General features: G+C 34.4%; 1 protein-coding gene across 2 annotated transcripts in view; it reads right to left on the bottom strand.

The window, feature by feature from the left end:
* Nucleotides 1–17287, bottom strand: part of NADK2 (NAD kinase 2, mitochondrial) — a 42457-nt gene that overhangs the window by 11113 nt on the left and 14057 nt on the right. For both annotated transcript variants that reach the window (XM_072958770.1, XM_072958771.1), the window contains exons 3-8: nucleotides 17141–17229; nucleotides 16169–16250; nucleotides 10799–10882; nucleotides 9233–9369; nucleotides 5233–5311; nucleotides 732–827 (exon numbers count right to left, since the gene is read on the bottom strand). In XM_072958770.1, the coding sequence (XP_072814871.1) occupies nucleotides 732–827; nucleotides 5233–5311; nucleotides 9233–9369; nucleotides 10799–10882; nucleotides 16169–16250; nucleotides 17141–17229 (567 nt within the window). The remainder of the gene's footprint in view (nucleotides 1–731; nucleotides 828–5232; nucleotides 5312–9232; nucleotides 9370–10798; nucleotides 10883–16168; nucleotides 16251–17140; nucleotides 17230–17287) is intronic.

Here is a 17287-nt window from a genome sequence, read left to right as displayed (position 1 = left end):
GATAGGATTTAGAAACTGGTGTGTGTAGAGGGGAGAACAGGGAGACTCAAAGATAAGAGCAAGATTTTAGAAAGTAATGTGTTTTCTCTAGAATACAAAGTCAAGGTTAACAGTGACACCATTAAGACAGGGAACGCAGGAAGAAACACTGATGACAATAAATTCAGTTTTGAATGTGTTGAATCTGAATTGCTATTAACATCCTATGTAGTAGGTAATTTTAGAATATGAGTTTGTACTCAAGAGAGAAGACAGCTACAGATAAAAGTTTGGGAGGCACGTGCATGTGTGTACTGAGAAGCAGAAGAGACTTTCCAGAGAAAGGTCACAGGATAAACAAGTTACAGGATGTCCCTGGTTATTGCCAGTTAGGGCTCGAATACACAAAACTCCAGCATATTTTTGGTATTGTACTTTGTTTTCATTTCTTTACTATTATATAAAATATTCATTTTTAAAAAACACATAGTCCCTAAACACATTCTCATTTTCTTTTTTCCCATTACAAATCCAGTGCAGAAAGCTAAATAATGACCAAATCCAGGCTGCAGCTATAATCTAAGAAGTCAAAGCTGGACTCCTGGACCCAACTGATGAGCCAACCAGCATAACAACACCAGGCTACCTCTTGGGTATTAGAGGCCTTAGATACACTGATATGAGACATCAAGTAAATTACATTACTTAAAGCATTTCACAAAAGTTGATAAGGAACATCCCAAGTTACTCACCAGGCCTTTGATCCCGTTCCAGTACACAAATTAAGCCCCGAACTCTTCTGTTTTTCCCATGGACCATCATCAACTGAAATTTCGTAGTAGGAAGCCCTATAAATTGAGAATATAAAACTGGATCTGCTGAACTTCTGTCTCATGGTAAATAAGACAAACACAGTCTTTTTCAGAGCTGATGAAATCTAAGTAGGCAGCTTAACTTAGACATACCTGATTTAACACGCACACACATTGTGATGGTGATTCCAATATTGAGTAAGTAAAAGAAAACAAACAAACAAAAAAAAACCTTTTTTAAAGTTTGCATGTCTGCCTCCCTCTCTGACCTATATGCTCCTTTCTATCAATACTTCAACATTTCAAACAGGAGCTTCTTATAAATTTTTGCTGCTACTGCTTTTATGGAAACATACAGAGCCTTATCTCAAAATTCAAAGAGAAAATATCATTTCTAGGTGAGTTTCATTCTTGGTAGCCAGCCCTTGATATATCTAAATCTGTATCTAATCCTTTAAGTCACCAATAGTTCCTGCTAAACTCTTGTTTCTTATGTTACATACCAATGTGCCTTTGAATTGATAGTAAGCTAGGAGAGATGATAAAGTTCTAAAGAAAATTCTCAACCAGTCCTGGATCAGTGGACAAAACTATTAGAGTATTTCATAAATATGGAATCAAATGAGTTTTCTGACACCAGCAAAAATGACACTATTCTTTAACTGAATGAATGCATAAACGATTTGCAACTATTCAAAGAAATTTTGACACACGTAAAAGCCTATTTTGTGAGCTATATCTTAAAATAACTGTGTCACTAATCAACACTGGGTTACTTTTCTACAGCAAATTAAAAAATTAAAATAATCCCTTAACGAAATACATCTTTTCAAAACAATGACAATTATTAGATATGCTTGCAAATACTAGCACTCAATGGATAATTTAGCTCTTATTCTAACCCTTTCAACTTCTGCCAAGCTCTTAATCTGTGAAGGTTTTATATGATACAACTCTGTCATTTTCTCTCTGAAGTCAGCGTTCTTCATAAAAATAAAAGATAACAAGCCTGATATTCACATTTAGCCTATTTCATAGCCTTGTTATTTCCTCCTGGAAAATAAGAAATTTTAGGTACATTAGGAGCCTATTATACACAGACAAGCCAGCCAAATCCATAGGGATGGCTGCTATTATGACAGAATCACACGGAAACAAGAGATTAGGGGTAAGTGGGGATAGAAGAGAAGCAGAGGTGGAGAAAAGGAAAGGTCCAGTCAGGTGAGAGATGAACCCAAAACAATGAGCAAATTTAGTGTCATTCTCACATGCAAGTTTATCAAGATTAGTCATAGTCAACTCATAGAATTTTGGTTTCAGGGAAATTATTTTTTTAAGGCAGCAATAAAACTCACAGTCCCTTTAGAGTGGGTATACTTCTTCTTAAACTGTCCACTGCTACAGCCCAAGAATAAGACATTCTAGGTTAGAACAAATAGAAGAAAAGAAAAAAAAAATTGGGCTTTTAAAATGTTCTTAAGTTTAAGAACATTATAAATGAGGCAGGAACAATATTGCTGCAGTTCATATTTTCCAAGCAAAGCACTTAAGTTTTCAGGAAGACTAGAATTCTGTTGTATGACACACTGAAGAAAAGCACAGGCTTACCCTGGCTTTGTTATTTATTAACTGTGTGACTTGGGGCAAATTACTTCGGCTCTCTGAGCCACAGACTTCCCTATAAAATGGAGATAATGAGAACATCTGGCAGGACCCATCAGCATTTATTCATTCCATAAATATTTATTAAGTGCCTAATATGTTTTAATAAACACTGTGCTAGGTACTGGGGACTTAATGGCAAACGTAATAGACAGTCTTCTTGAAGCTTCTATTCTAGTAGGTAGGTTAGAAACTTTAAAGTAAATAGTAATTACCATCTACTGAGGGTGCTGTTTATTGCTTTAAGCAATAAGCAAGATACTATGTAAGAAATAATACAAGATGGCCTCAAGATAGCATTGCCAGTAGGAAAGCTTGCACAAGGAAGCAGCAGTTTAAAAAACAGGCAATACTTCACAAGTTTTATTCACAGTAACTCAATACAGGATCTGAAATCAGAAATGCTGGGTTTATATGATAGTTCTGATGCTAATTAACTAATTACATGACCTTGGGAAAATTAATCCAAATCTCAATTTTTTCACTGATAAATATAACTAACTACCTTTCTTACAGAGTTGCTATGAGGCTACATACGATAACATACACATATGCACAGTGCCTGACGTAGCAGGCATCCAGCAAATGCTCATTTCCTTTTACTAAGGGTCTATGTCAATAAAACTTTAAAAATAAGTTCTAATATTTCCAGTAGTTAATTAAACCTTTTTCAGTAGCATCAGAAGCCAACCCATTGCTGTCCTTATCTTAGTAAAGATATAAGGTGAGGCATCAAAGACCACAAAAAGAACCAGCATCAGATATTAGGGGTAAACCAACCAAATCACTACTGCCACAGAAGATAAAAGCATTCTATCTAAAAATCTCCTAATGGGATTTCACTAAATTCCCAAAGTCTATCAACCGATCCCAGTTCTCTTCCTTTTGTAAGTTATTTTTTAGTAAGTACAAATCATAAAGCAATGCTAGTGCAAGCTCTCAGAAGTTACAACCTTTAAGATACACAAACAGAATAATGTAAGCCATTAAATGGCTTCCCCAGAGTTAAGTATAAACTCACAAAACATCTTTATCTTTATCATCTACGTATTTTAATGTAGACTTTCTCCAATCTCATTTTAAAGTTGTTGCTCTCTTCTGTCCAATGTCCTTAGCAATAATGACTAGATTATATCACTAATTAGAGTTACATTTCCCTCCTTCTCTCTTATGACATAAATGTATCCATTATTCATTTTCATATTGCTTCAAAATTGATATGCAGCAAAAGCAAAACCTTTATATATAGCATAAGTTTTACTATATTAAAATAAACATCTTTATATTTTTATATTTTTGTATATATATTTTTATTGAAGTACAGTCAGTTTACAATGTTGTGTCATCACTTTACTATATTTTTAAGTCCTTTAAAAATATTTTTTTATTTGATTTCTTTGAAGAATACATTTTAGTTTTAATAATTTTTAATGATGTATTTTATTTACTATCTTCCAAAAAACTAAGATACCACTACCTTTATCTTATACATCTTTACATCCCATAGAGGGTGCTCAATATATTTTATTGATAAATTTAAAATTACATGAATCAAAATAATTACAACAACACAAAAAGCATTCTGTTGAATCAGGCTTTGTACTTTTCAGTACCACCTGAATTAAGTTATTGGCTAAAATACGGCTTTTTTAAGACAAACTTTTCTCACCCATAATTAAACTTCCTATAAAATGATATAACTGATGATAAATAGAATATATGGAACTCTCAGTAAACTAGGGGATCATTCCATGACCTTCAAAGGGTCATGTGGTTCTGATAGCAGGAAAGTAGGGTACAGATTCATCTCTAACCCTCACCCCTAATTTACCTACATCTACAAAAATGAGAATGAAAGTTCTAAAGTACTACCAAGAATCATATTAACTTTACATTATGGAAATCATTTTATAACTGGTAACTAATGTCACACAAAGTTTTGCAAAAAATTCTACTGACAATTTAAGCCTAATTTATATTCAATACTCACAAAACAGATTTTATCAATAAAACACATATTATATTTCTATATTCCTAGTGAAGAACTTCACTGACCTTAATTTTTGGTAATAATGGTTACAAATCTTAAACTATCAATACGCTTGCCTTTTATTACACTAAGAAGGATCAGTATTACCTATGCAGTAGTCCTGCCAAAAATGCTTAGTCCTAATCTTATGCAGAGAAAAAAAATCATACAAATTCAAAATAAAGAACATTCTGCATAAGAAATTGGTTTAGACCATTCAAAAATGTTAATATCATAAATGACAAAACAGGGGTGGGGCTAACGAATTGTCCTTAATTCACTCTAAGGGCCATGATGGCCAAATGCATGATCCTTAACTGGATCCTGGATTAAAACAAGCAAACAAATAAATCAGCTTTAAAACACTATTAAGAGAGTTAGTAGGGAAATTTTAATATGGACTTTTTATAAGATCAAAGTTTTACATCGATTGCAAACATATCATTCTCATAGACATTTATAAAGGTCCTATACGATAGATTAAAGGCTCTGGGAAACACTGCAGTAAAGAAGTCTGAATAACTTTGTTTATCCTAGGGTTTTACAAACATTTTTGGTAATAAGGCCTTCTTTCCTCTTTAACATGTAATAATATGTACAGAAGTTTGGAAATATTTCATTAAATAATTCATTTCTATTATTTATGCAGTATTAATTATTCACAAATCTTAGGTTGTATAAGTTGAATAAATAGCATAAAAATTACTAAAATATTAAATTTCAAACTCAAAATCACAGGTTTAAAAGTACCTGGATGATAGACTCTCCCCAATGAAGACTTCATTTAGTGCTCTCACTGGCAAAAGCTGGGGTCCAGAAGCCTCAAACCCTGCAGATAATGAAAACAACAACAAAAAAAATTCAAGATGTAAACTTTAGAAATATTATCATATAAATTTATAAAATATTAAAGTATTCATATTTTTGTCTTAACAGAATCTATACTTTAACATTATTAACATCTAAATTAAATATCTCTCATTTAAAGTATTCACAATTTAAACCCTCAAAATCACCTAAACATTATAGCTGCAACGAAGCCTCTGTCTCTCCAAAATAAACCTTAGTTCTCCTTGAAACAATTCTTCAAGAGTGATGAAATATATTTATCCATAGCATAAAATTCACGTTGTCAAAATTGACTTAGTTTTATTCTGGAGGCTTCAGAAGTAGAAATGATCAAGTACTCCAAAGAAGAGCCATTTTGGATTTAAGCAGCAAGTTACATGGATGGTTCATGTTGGACACCAAATGAGTTACTTTAAAAATCAGATTTTTTTCAAACAGAAAAATCTGAGTGTTTTTTAGCAATGGCAGCAGTGGAGAAACAACCACATCTCCTTTTATGACTCCAAAAAGAAGTCATCTTTTTTTTACTCTATAAGGTTGTACGCACAGCTTAAGTAATCTTCCTTCATGATTATTTAAACATCATTCCGTCACACAAAATCCTCCAAAGAATTCCCACTGCTTTCTGTATCAAACTTGTAATTGCCACCTTCAAATGGTTTCTCTTATCTTTCACCAGTCTCCAACTGGAAATGCCAGCCCCATCTTCTCAACGTCACCAATAGCAGATTCATTGCGCCCATGTATCTCCTGTTGGGCAAGCACTATGGGACAAATTCCCTTTTCTGTCTCCTTCCCATTTTTTCCTAAGTCAAAGCTTAAAAGTCCACTTCAATTCTGGCAGCTAGCCTTAATACGGTCCCCAGGGAGTCCCGCCTCCTGGTATTCACATTTTTGTCTAACTCTCCCTCTAACGTCATACCAGGATTGGTCTATGGGACCAACGTAGGGCAGAAGTAATGATACGTCACTTCAAAGATTCAGTTAAAAAGACTTCTACATTGGTCACTCTCTCAGATCACTTGCCCTGGGGGAAGGTACTTTATGAGCAGTCCAATGGAGAAGTCAACATGTGAGGAACTGAAGCCTCTTGCTAACATACACATGAAGGGTTGTGAAGCAGATCTTCCAGTCCCAGTCTTGTCTTCAGATACTGCTGTCCCTGCAGACAGCCTGTCACCTCCTGAGAAACCCTAAACCTGAACTAACATGCTATGCCACTCCTGGATTCTTGACCTTCATAATCTCTGTGAAATCATAATAATTATGTTTTAAGATACTAAATTCTGAGGTAATTTCTCATGTTTTAAGATGCTACGTTTCAGGGTAAAGTGCACAGGTATCGAATACACATTAGACACTTAGTACACTAAAAAAAACTTTCCACCATTGTCACCAGCACAACCACTGATCTAATATTCTCCTCTGACTTGTGACCTATTACATTCTTTTGTTTATACGTTTATTGAACATTGATTGCATGTATCTCATTTCTTTTGGATTATAACTGCCTAAAGTAGCCCAACTATCCTTTTGATTACACCAAGTTACTACGATACCAAAGAACTTTTGAAAACGTATTTGACCAAATTACATAATGGGTTAACCTTATCAGCTAAATCTCAGAATAATATAGTAGAAAGAACTTAACAGAAAAAGGTATATAAAAAATTTGATGTCTTTAATCAAATCTGATTTACTTAAAACTGCAAAATCTAACTTTCGGAACTGCCTTAATTTGGTACTAGATATATTCACATTTTCATATCTGACAAGTTTTATAAATTAAATAGCTAAAATTTATTGTTTAAATTATTTTTCTTTACATAGGGTAATTACTAATGGAATGTTTTACATCTCCCCACAGATTTTCTGCAAATGCTCAACTAACATTAAGTACTCACTAAAATTTTTTTTTTATTGAAGTGTAGTTGATTTACAATGTTTCAGGTATATAGCAAAGTGATTCAGTTATACATATACATACATATATATTTATTCTTTTCAGCTACTTTTCCATTATGTTATTACAAGAAACTGTGCTATACAACAGGTCCTAGTTGTTCGTCTATTATATATAGCAATGTGTGTCTGTTAATTCCTAACCCCTAATTTATCCCTCCCCACCCTTTGGTAACCATAGTTTGTATTCTTTGTCAGTACTCACTAAATATTACTAACCAATAAATCTAAAATCTTACCAAACTGTAACCACATGTTTTTCTTTTATATGGTCTTGACTTTCTACCTCTATTCCTATTTTTCCTCATCCTAATTTTCATTTCTGTATTGCACTTTTATGATGTATGCTTGCTGAATTTCACCTAAAATCCTTTATTAAAGGAGGAAGAGATTATGTAAAATTGCTTCATCTCATTAATTCTGCTTATATTTTCTTTCATGCTAATTGAATACCAAACATTATCTACTCATGAATTTATATGCTCATTTATAATCTGCTCATTTATAACTTGCTTCCATAGGACATGAAAAGATAGACTCAATACCAAGAAACAATTTTCTATTTAAGAGAATGGATTACAAAATTAATTATAATTTGTATTTTTAAATACGGACTTGTTATACTCGTGACAGAGACCACAACACTGTGTAATTCTCCCACACTATCAACTGTTAGACTATGTTCTACCTATGGGACTAGTAATGGCCGTGGAATATGAGCAAAAGTAGTGAAAAAGCCCACTCCTAAACCCTCCCTAAGGGTCCTCCAGGCTCTCACAGCCATTTTCTCCCCACAAGCTACAGAGGGCCCAACTGAAGACTCGAGGCCTTAGAAGATGGTAGGAGCCTTGTTTGGAGGTTGCCTGAACATCCATTGGACAATGAGATGAGCTCGAAATAAATCTTCAGTATGTTAAGCCACCAAGATTCTGGGATTGTTAATGAAATCAATTAACTTATTCAAATTAATACAATGAGCCTTGCAGATAAGAAAGTTGCTAGTTTATGCGATTAAGATTTTTTTTAAATAATAAATAAATCAACCCTATTTCCCTTGAAGGTATAAAGGTAATAAAAATGAATTCTTCCTTAACTTGTACACAAATACAATCTAGTTAAAGGATAGATTACACTAGGTGAGAGGATACAGCTCAGTGGTAGAGACTGTGCTTAGCATGCTTGAGGTTCTGGGTTCAATTCTCAGCACCTCTGTTAAAAAAATAAGAAATAAATGAACCTAATTACATCTCTTCCAAAAAAAGAAACAAATAGGATTATCTCTTGGGATCGTCTTGCATCATGAAAGTCTCACAGTTACTAGCAAAAGTAGGAAAATATCGCTAAATTATAATCAAATTAGCTCAAAACTGAGAATTCACTTTAACACAACAAAAAAGCTGCATATCATATCACTGTATGCTAACATTCTCTTAGCATCTTACACAAATATTTGAAATACAAATCTTAAGTCTGGGATACAAAATTTTCTAATAAAAAAGTTTTAATAACTAGAACTATGGTAAATATATTTAAATATAAGTATATAAATGTTTAAGTAGTATGAAATCTTGCACAAATTAGTTCACTTTCTTTCTACCACTTTCTTTTTCCTTTCTGACATTTCAAAGATTAAGGCCAAGAATCTTTCCCGAAATATCAACTATCCTTTTGGACATTTTGTAGTCCTTCCCCAATCAACTAGTTTTCAAATTCACCCCAGAAAACATTTCTTATAGAAATATGCTATATTTCTTATTTCAGAATCTAATTATAACAAATTTTACAACTCAGGTAGTCCAATTGTACTTTCCTAAGTGTTGTCAGTGGCACCAAAATCCCCAAATAAGTTCATTATAAGTGACCACTTCTAGAAATTAGAGATTAAAGGAACTATAAATTAAATATCACCCCAAACACATCTAATTCCCAGTCCACCTACTTGCATCATGAACTCTCTCAATGTTGAAGGCTCTACTATGTTGATTCAAACTTAGCTGCTGTTCATGAAGGTCGACAGGAACAGGGTTGATGCCGGTCCCTTCAAGGTATAACCTGATTCGCTGCCTCCACAACCATCTTAAAAGAGTGAAGGGAAAAGCAAATTAACACAGAATAAATTAACTAAGGATTATAATTAGCCAAATTAAAACACTCCTATTAAAAAACTAGTTATTCAATAAACAAATTATATCATAAATACCTTTGTACTGCTCAAAGACAGATTTAGGCATTTATTTCTCTTCTCAATTATAATGGAACTATCTAATGTGTCTATACAAAACTGCCTAAATGACTTGAATTAAAGTCAAATTCTTTATTGAGTATTCATTAAACCCAACATGCTGAGCTAAATACAGTTGTGTTTTGCTCATCAAAAAGTATAACATATAAAAAAAAGCATTCTGAACTTAAAATGATACTATGCTAAGGTGGTCAGATTAGATAAAAATCCCTTAAAATTTATAACGATGCTTTTCCCTCTCCTAAAATCTGTAATGATGCTTTTTTTTTTAAAGTAAGAGAAAAAAGAATAACAAACACTATAACACTTAAGATTACACCAAAACTTAAATGACATTTTTGGTGAAAGTAAAGAAAAAAAAAGAATCAGGTTTAACTGATTTCAAAATCAAATACTGATGTATCAAGAAGCCAACGGGACAGATTCTAGTAGATAAGTATACAAAAATATACTCCCACTTGGTAGCTATAAATTGGTTATTTGTAGAGATGCCAAACTTCTGAAATGACTAGAATCATTATTAACAAAACAATTCCAGAAGACAAGAAGATTTAATACCATTTCACAAATACCTGGAGAAAAAGCTTTCTCAAACTATAAAAGCCAGGCTAAGTACTCAAACTTGGCTCTCTCTAATACAACTGGCCAACCTCATCTCAGCTCCCACCTCTACCCTCCTCTTTTCAGGACCGTCTGACCACAAAACAAATTAAGTGAAAGAAATATGAAAAAACACATCCACTGCTTAAGAAACACTTAACATAGAGACAGCAGGAATCCCAGCATGGTTGGAGAAATTCCAACTCTCAGTCATTCCGGATGGGAGAAGATGAGGATAAAAAAATGTACAAACTCAGAGAATCTGAACACTCAATTTTAGCCACCAGTTTTAATCATCCTTCTACCAAACTGCTAAAAACATTTAACAAGTTTAGGAAAGTAGAGACATGGCCTCTCTCTCACTGAAGGAGAGAAACCTCTATTTGCAATTACATTACAGGCCAAGTAGCATTTGGCAGAGTTTCTCCATACAGTTCCAACTGGACTGGAAGAAGGCAAGTTAGATGTGTTTGTAACTCAAATTATGTAATATTTTTCTGGCTACTGTTGAAACTGTAGACTAATCCAAACATTATCTAATTTGTTCTGTTTAACAGCAGTTTTAATGGCACACATTAATAAGTACATAACAATAATAAGATTACTATTATTATCTTATTACCTTAATAGGATATTTGCAGAATAACAGTAAGAAATTCCTACCTGAACTCACCACGATAGAACTTCTGTAAGGCTTCTGGGAAGGAATGCGTATATCGAACAGGAAGACATAAATGACCTTCAGATCTTTTTAAAAGGGATTTGGATGGTGCAAAAGGAAGAAGAAAAAAAAGTACTTAATTCAAAAGGTATCACTAAACTACAAAAATTAGATATAAAATTTTAAAAATTCTACTCTAGACTTCATTTTGCCACAAAATTGTCTGCAATTTCAACAAGAACAAACAAACAAAAAAAACCCAGGTAGAAACAGTTGACATTCAGCTTTAATGACATAATACACAATACTACCTAAGTTTCCACATTACAGTGAATCTAAAAATGACAGCAAATTTGCCACTGATTGATTTCCCTGCAAAATTATCTATTGGTATAGTGGTGTTTGCATCTTACCTTTAAGTTATTTAACTGTTAACTTTGGGTAAGTTACGTTAGCTTAATCAGCTTCCTCATCTCTAACATGGCAATAAAACTATCAAGCTCAAAAGGTTATTCTGAGGAATCAATTTATGAGAAACTGTTTTAAACCATAAATTCTTTTTAAATGTCATTTAAGATATTCCAGGTCAGTAAGAAACTCAGAAAGATTAATACAATGCAATCCTTCATTTATTTAAAAATATATAAGGATGAACTCCTTCAAAGAGTTAATGGCTTTATGTGGAAGACAGAAATTTTTTTAAAAATCATAAGTTATAAAGTGTTAAGATTGCCTACAGGTTGCTATAGAAGATGAGATGATACAGAATCTAACGTGAGGAAAAGGGTCCAGAAAGCCCAATCATCATTTACATGATGCTTCAATCTTGAGGGAAAGGCTGAAAGTAGGCCTGGCAAAACAAGTCCTTACTAATGACTATAAATTAACTTACAAATGTGAAAAGCAGAGAAAAAGGTTTTTACAAAGTTGTGACTAATCGATAATTTACCTAAGAGAGTCAACATTGAGGTTAAGAAACTTAGTCAGGGAATAGGTTTTTAAAATTTTTATATTTATTGCAATACTTGTACACAGTGCTAAGATTATAAGTTATCAACAGTCATCTGATAGTCACCTGACCTACCTGAGGTCAACTGCAATTCTAAAATACTCTAGAGAGAAGAATCTAGACTTGGCCTGAAGGATTCACTTTCAATGTGGCTTATTCTCTGGTGCTAGCTGCTGGCAAGAGGCCTCAATTCCCTTTGTATGAGCATCTCCACGTGAGGGCTGCTTTGGTACCCTCACATCATGATGGCTGACTTGCTACAGAATGAGCAATCCAAGAGACCAATACAGAAGCTGCAATACCATTTATGACCTGGCCTTGGAATCCACACACTGTCATATGATATTCTAATTGGTCCCAAAGATCAGCCCTGATTGAATACAGAAGTGGGAAGGGAACCACATAGGTATAAATACTAGGAGGTTGGCTATCATATGCCTTCTATACCATTTTGATTATTAAGCATTTAAACATCATAATTATTTACAGGGGTCAGTATAGTGGTACAGAATACAGAAGAGATAACTAAAATTATGTATTTAATTTAGAGGAGTCCATGTGAGTGATCTATCTTAGAAGTAGATCCTCCAGCCCAAGTCAAACCTTCAGATGCCTGCAGCCCCAGGTGACACCTGACTATAACCTCAGAGAGATCCCAAGTCAAAACCACGCAGCTAAGCTCTTCCTGGATTCCTGACACACAGAAACCAGGAGAAATAATAAATGATCATTATTGTTTTATGCCTCTAAGTTTTGGGATAATTTGTTATGGTGCATTTGATAACTAATACAGAGAAGAAGAAACTTAAGTTGAACATTTAACTTCTAGGCTTATTTAAGGATTGTGAGACAATTCAGTGCTTACGAAAAAGAAGTCAGGCAACCTGTGTTACAGCTAGGAGGCTTAATACATTTCTGCCTGGAGGCAAAAAGAGAAACCAAAAGACTTCTAGGATACATTATTCTAGGTAGAAATTAGAGAAGCAACACCTTCTACTTACCAGTTTCAAAATCCCTGCAAGCTAATGAGTATTAAGCCAGCTTTTAAAGGAAAATATATTTCAACAGACTGTATATAATGTGATCACTAAAGAATCTCTTCCTTTAATAGTATAAAAATATGCCATTACGAAGTTCTAAAATACACATGCACCAACATTAAAGGCAATCAAAAAATAATTACTGAATCAATGATCTCAATTACTTATGCCCAGGAAATATTTACCCAGCTAGCTTGGGGTCCTAGCCCTGCTCCCTAAAATCATTTAATTAATCATTCATTTTTCAAATGTTTATTGCCTACTCTGTGTAATACTGTGCTAGTGATAAAGAAATTAAAAGTCCTATATTTGGGTGGGAGGGTATAGCTCAAGTGGTAGCACACATGCTTGACATGCACGAGGTCCCAGGTTCAATCACCAGTACCTCCTCCAAATAGAAATAAATGAATAATAAACCCAACTTTTTTTTAAAAAAAAAGTCCTATAATTAAGGAATTTATAGTGTAATGGAAGAGACAAATAAGCAGAAAATATATGAAGAGATAAGCGCTCTCTGATAGGGAATCACAGTCAGAGCCAGGAGAGGCACTAGTCTTGAATGAACAAGAGCTACACAATGAGTAAGTGGTGTAAGGACACTCTAGGCAAAGGCATGAGAAAAACATGGGCCTTCTGGAGAAGTTGCACTTACTCTTTCACACCTTGCTATCTTAAATATCAACAAAGCTCCTCACCAGAGTTAAAGCTGCCATATGGGAGCCTCCAACCATGGCATTAGGATGCTCACACATTACACTGCACTTAGAACAGCCTCCAGTTTAGGGGAGGAGGGACTGAATGAAGGTAGTCAAAAGATATAAACTTCCAGTTAGAAGGTAAGTAAGTACTAGGGTTGTAATGTACAACACAGTGGCATAGTTAACACTACTGTATGGTATATTTGAAAGTTATTAAGAGAGTAGATCCTAAGAGTTCTCATCATAAAGGAAAAAAACCTTTTTTTCCTTTTTTGTAGCTATAAGAGATGACAGATGTTAACTAAATTTATTGTGGTGATCATTTCACAACATGTGTAAGTCAAGTCATTCATCTGATGTACACCTTAAACTTATACAGTGCTTAGATACCAATTATACCTCAATAAAACTGGGGGAAAATACAATTTAAAAAAAGGAACAGCCTTTAGGAAAGATTCTAGAATATTCCTAGAGTAGCACTAGTCTTTTTTTTTTTTTAGCTGAAGAATGTATAGTGCCTATGGGTAAATGAGGCTAGAAGAAACCAGAAAAGCAGACAGATAACAGATGGTGAAAGATCATATATAGTATGTTAAGGAATTTGCAATGTATCCTGAAAGTGATGGGGAAGCTCTAAAGGATTTTAATTAAGGAGTGGATACAATCAGATTTGTACTTTAGAAAGAATACTACAGCAAAGTATAAAGGATGGGTTGGAAAGAACGAGACTGGAAGCTACTGCTGTAATTTAAACACAAACTAGAAAGGCCTGAGCTAAGTTTAATAGCAGTGAGGATGGCAAGAAATAAACTCAAAGGTAGGATCTCTAAAACTCATAACCAGATCCCTAGAACAATTTGATTAAAGGAGGGAAGGACATTTTGTCACAGCTTCAGCAGATGATCCATGCATCAAGATAGTATGTGAAAACAACAGTATTTGAGTAGTGACCAAAAAATAGGATCCTTCAAAAGAGATAGAGACATAGAGACAAAGAAGTAGCTACATAAACAGAAAGAAAGGGGTGTCATAAATGCCAAAGAAGTACAGATGCAACAAAGCACCAAAAATTTCCCAGAAATCAAGGAAGAAAAGGAATATCCAGTAAGTTCAGGATATCAACTGTTATGTAAGGCAAAACCAGTGTCAATGAAGCAGTTAGGGGAAAATCCAGAAAAGACTGCAAAGGTTTAGAAAATAACTGTGGAGTAAGAAAGTGGAGATACCAAGCCTGGGAGAAAAGGGAAGGAAAAGGGATAACAGCCTAGAGAAGAGGCAAAGGGTAAAAGATTTATTAAATTTTCTTGAAAGATGGCAGTCTTGAACAAGTTTTTAGGTTGTAAGCAATCATGTGCAAAAAGGAGACAGGAAAAAAGGGAACAAATGACAGAACAAAAAAAAATTTTTAAGGGGGAAAAAGTTGAAGTTCTAATCCAGTAGCTTCATTTCCTCCGAGATAAAGAAGGGTGTGTTAAAGGATGAAGGGTAAGGAAAGCAACGGGTACAGGGAAGCTGAGAACCACTCCTGAAGTAGCTACCACACAGAATGGGGATGAGGGATGACCTGGGCCACAGGGAAAGACTATTGAGTAACTTTGAGTGCTCAGATCTAAGAGCTAGAAATTACAAACTGGAAGTAAATTTGGGCAACCAAAGCCCAAACTTGGCCCCCAAGGCCAAATTCCTATGATTTTTTTTTTTCCCAGATGGCCTCAGCAGTGCTGATATAGGAACAGAAAGGATAATAGACTCATCTATGATTGAGCAGAAAGATAATGGTACAAAATATTTAAGAAATTTGTCAAGAAAGTGAATGAAGTGAGGGAGAATTAAGAGAAAAAAATGGAGTGGATCGACACACTGAAAGTCAAAGGGCAGATTTACTAGGATTGAGGGCATAAAGACTGCTGTTTTGAGAGATGGAGACCTTCTAGATGATCGCAAAGTCCAGGGATGATCATGGCTGTGGGTGGCTGGAATACAATAGGGATAAATGTCAGTGAAGCTGAGGAAAGGGAAAAAAATGATAATAGAGTTTGGTCTGTTTATTAAGTCACCCAGGAAATCAGTGAAGGCATAATCAGGAATGTAGACAAGAGCTATAGGAAGGGTAGAAGATGGAACATCATCAACTCATCCATCTTCAGCAACACCAAAAGTCACCAATCCTCACCTGGGTCAAGGGCTCAGATCTATTCTGCCAAAGACACTACTCCCAAACTATCTGGGAAGTCAAACATTGAGGACTTGTCCATCCCATATCATTTAATTATCATATAACTTTCTACATGCAATGCCAGCTAAATACATATATATTTCTCATACTAGGCTAAAAAAGAGAGTTATGTCCTTGAAAATAACTACATAGAAGAGAAATCTACTATAGATAGAGATCAATTCTACATGCCTAAATTTCATCACTAAAATGATTTTGGAACATGGTTCTAACATTCACAATAGCCAGGAATGGTGATGCTTCCACTTAAACAGCATGAACCATAGTAAACTTCTTACAGCAACAAAATGAAGAGCTTCCAATATCTAAGACTTATCATAAACAGACACTATGCAAAGCAAAGCATAAACGTCTGTATAACACACACACACACAAAAAGTTTTCCTTACCGTTCTGGGTCAGTGTTAACTCCAATAACCGGTTTTAGTCTGTCCAAGACTTTACTTGCTGCCAAAAGCATTGTGCCATCACCTAAAGGATGTAAGACATAACCAGACTTGTTATAAAACTAGTTTTTAACATTTTGAACACTAGTTCTTTTAACAAGCACACCCTCACCCCCTCCTGATGGCTGCCACAGTCTACTCCACTTCCTTTCTACACACTATCCCTTCTGTATTGTCTCTCCCGCTCTAATGAAGAATTTCTCAACAGTGGTAAGATTGACCAGATAATTTTAGGCCAGATAATTCCTTGTTGTGGGAGGCTGTCCTGAGCATCGTAGGATGGGAGGCAGAATCCCTGTTCTATACCCATTAGATGCGAATAGTATCCCCCAGCTGGGAACCACTGTTCTAATCCTACCACTTCTACTAGCCAGTCCTCTTCCCCTCTCTCATAACATCAGTCCAAATTCACAAATTATTTTAATGAGAATATATCCAACAATAGAGTCCAATTCTGGATTTTTCTCTCCAAAAAATGTGAAAATTTAGAAAAAATGGTCACTAAAATAATAATAAAGTTCAGGATAAAAATAAGTGTAAGTATACTGGGGCCAAAGAGGGACAGAATTTATCTAATTTCATTAAATTCTTAAATTCAACCTTTTTTTAAGACTGACATAACTAAATCAAAACACAGTTGTAAATAATCCTTTGAATCATATTTGAAGTTAAATGTACACCTTAAATATACACAAGAAAAATATGCACAGAACCTCATAGTAACATCATTCACTATAAAAGTAGAATGTTCTCTGAAGCGCATCTTTTTAAACCTGACCCTAAAAATCAAAAAAAAATTTGTCCTGTGGTAGGACTCCGAAGGCTTCACTACTGCTAGACCACAGGGTATTTGGAAATACTAGTATTAAAGAGCACTTCCATATTCAAACACCTTTATCTCTGTAAAACTATTACCTCCTGCAGCTATGACAGCATCTGCCCATCGAACAGTTTCTTCATCATATTCTCTCCTCTTTACTAGACGAACCTCAATTCCCTCTTTCCTAAGATAAAAAAAGAAAGAGTATATAAAATTTCCACTAACATAAAGGAGTATGTTTT

The sequence above is a fragment of the Vicugna pacos genome, chromosome 3 (genome assembly GCF_048564905.1).
Source record: "Vicugna pacos chromosome 3, VicPac4, whole genome shotgun sequence".
Taxonomy (NCBI): Eukaryota; Metazoa; Chordata; class Mammalia; order Artiodactyla; family Camelidae; genus Vicugna; species Vicugna pacos.
The sequence above is the reverse complement of the archived record's forward strand: the minus strand, read 5'-3'. Positions and strand labels throughout refer to the sequence as shown.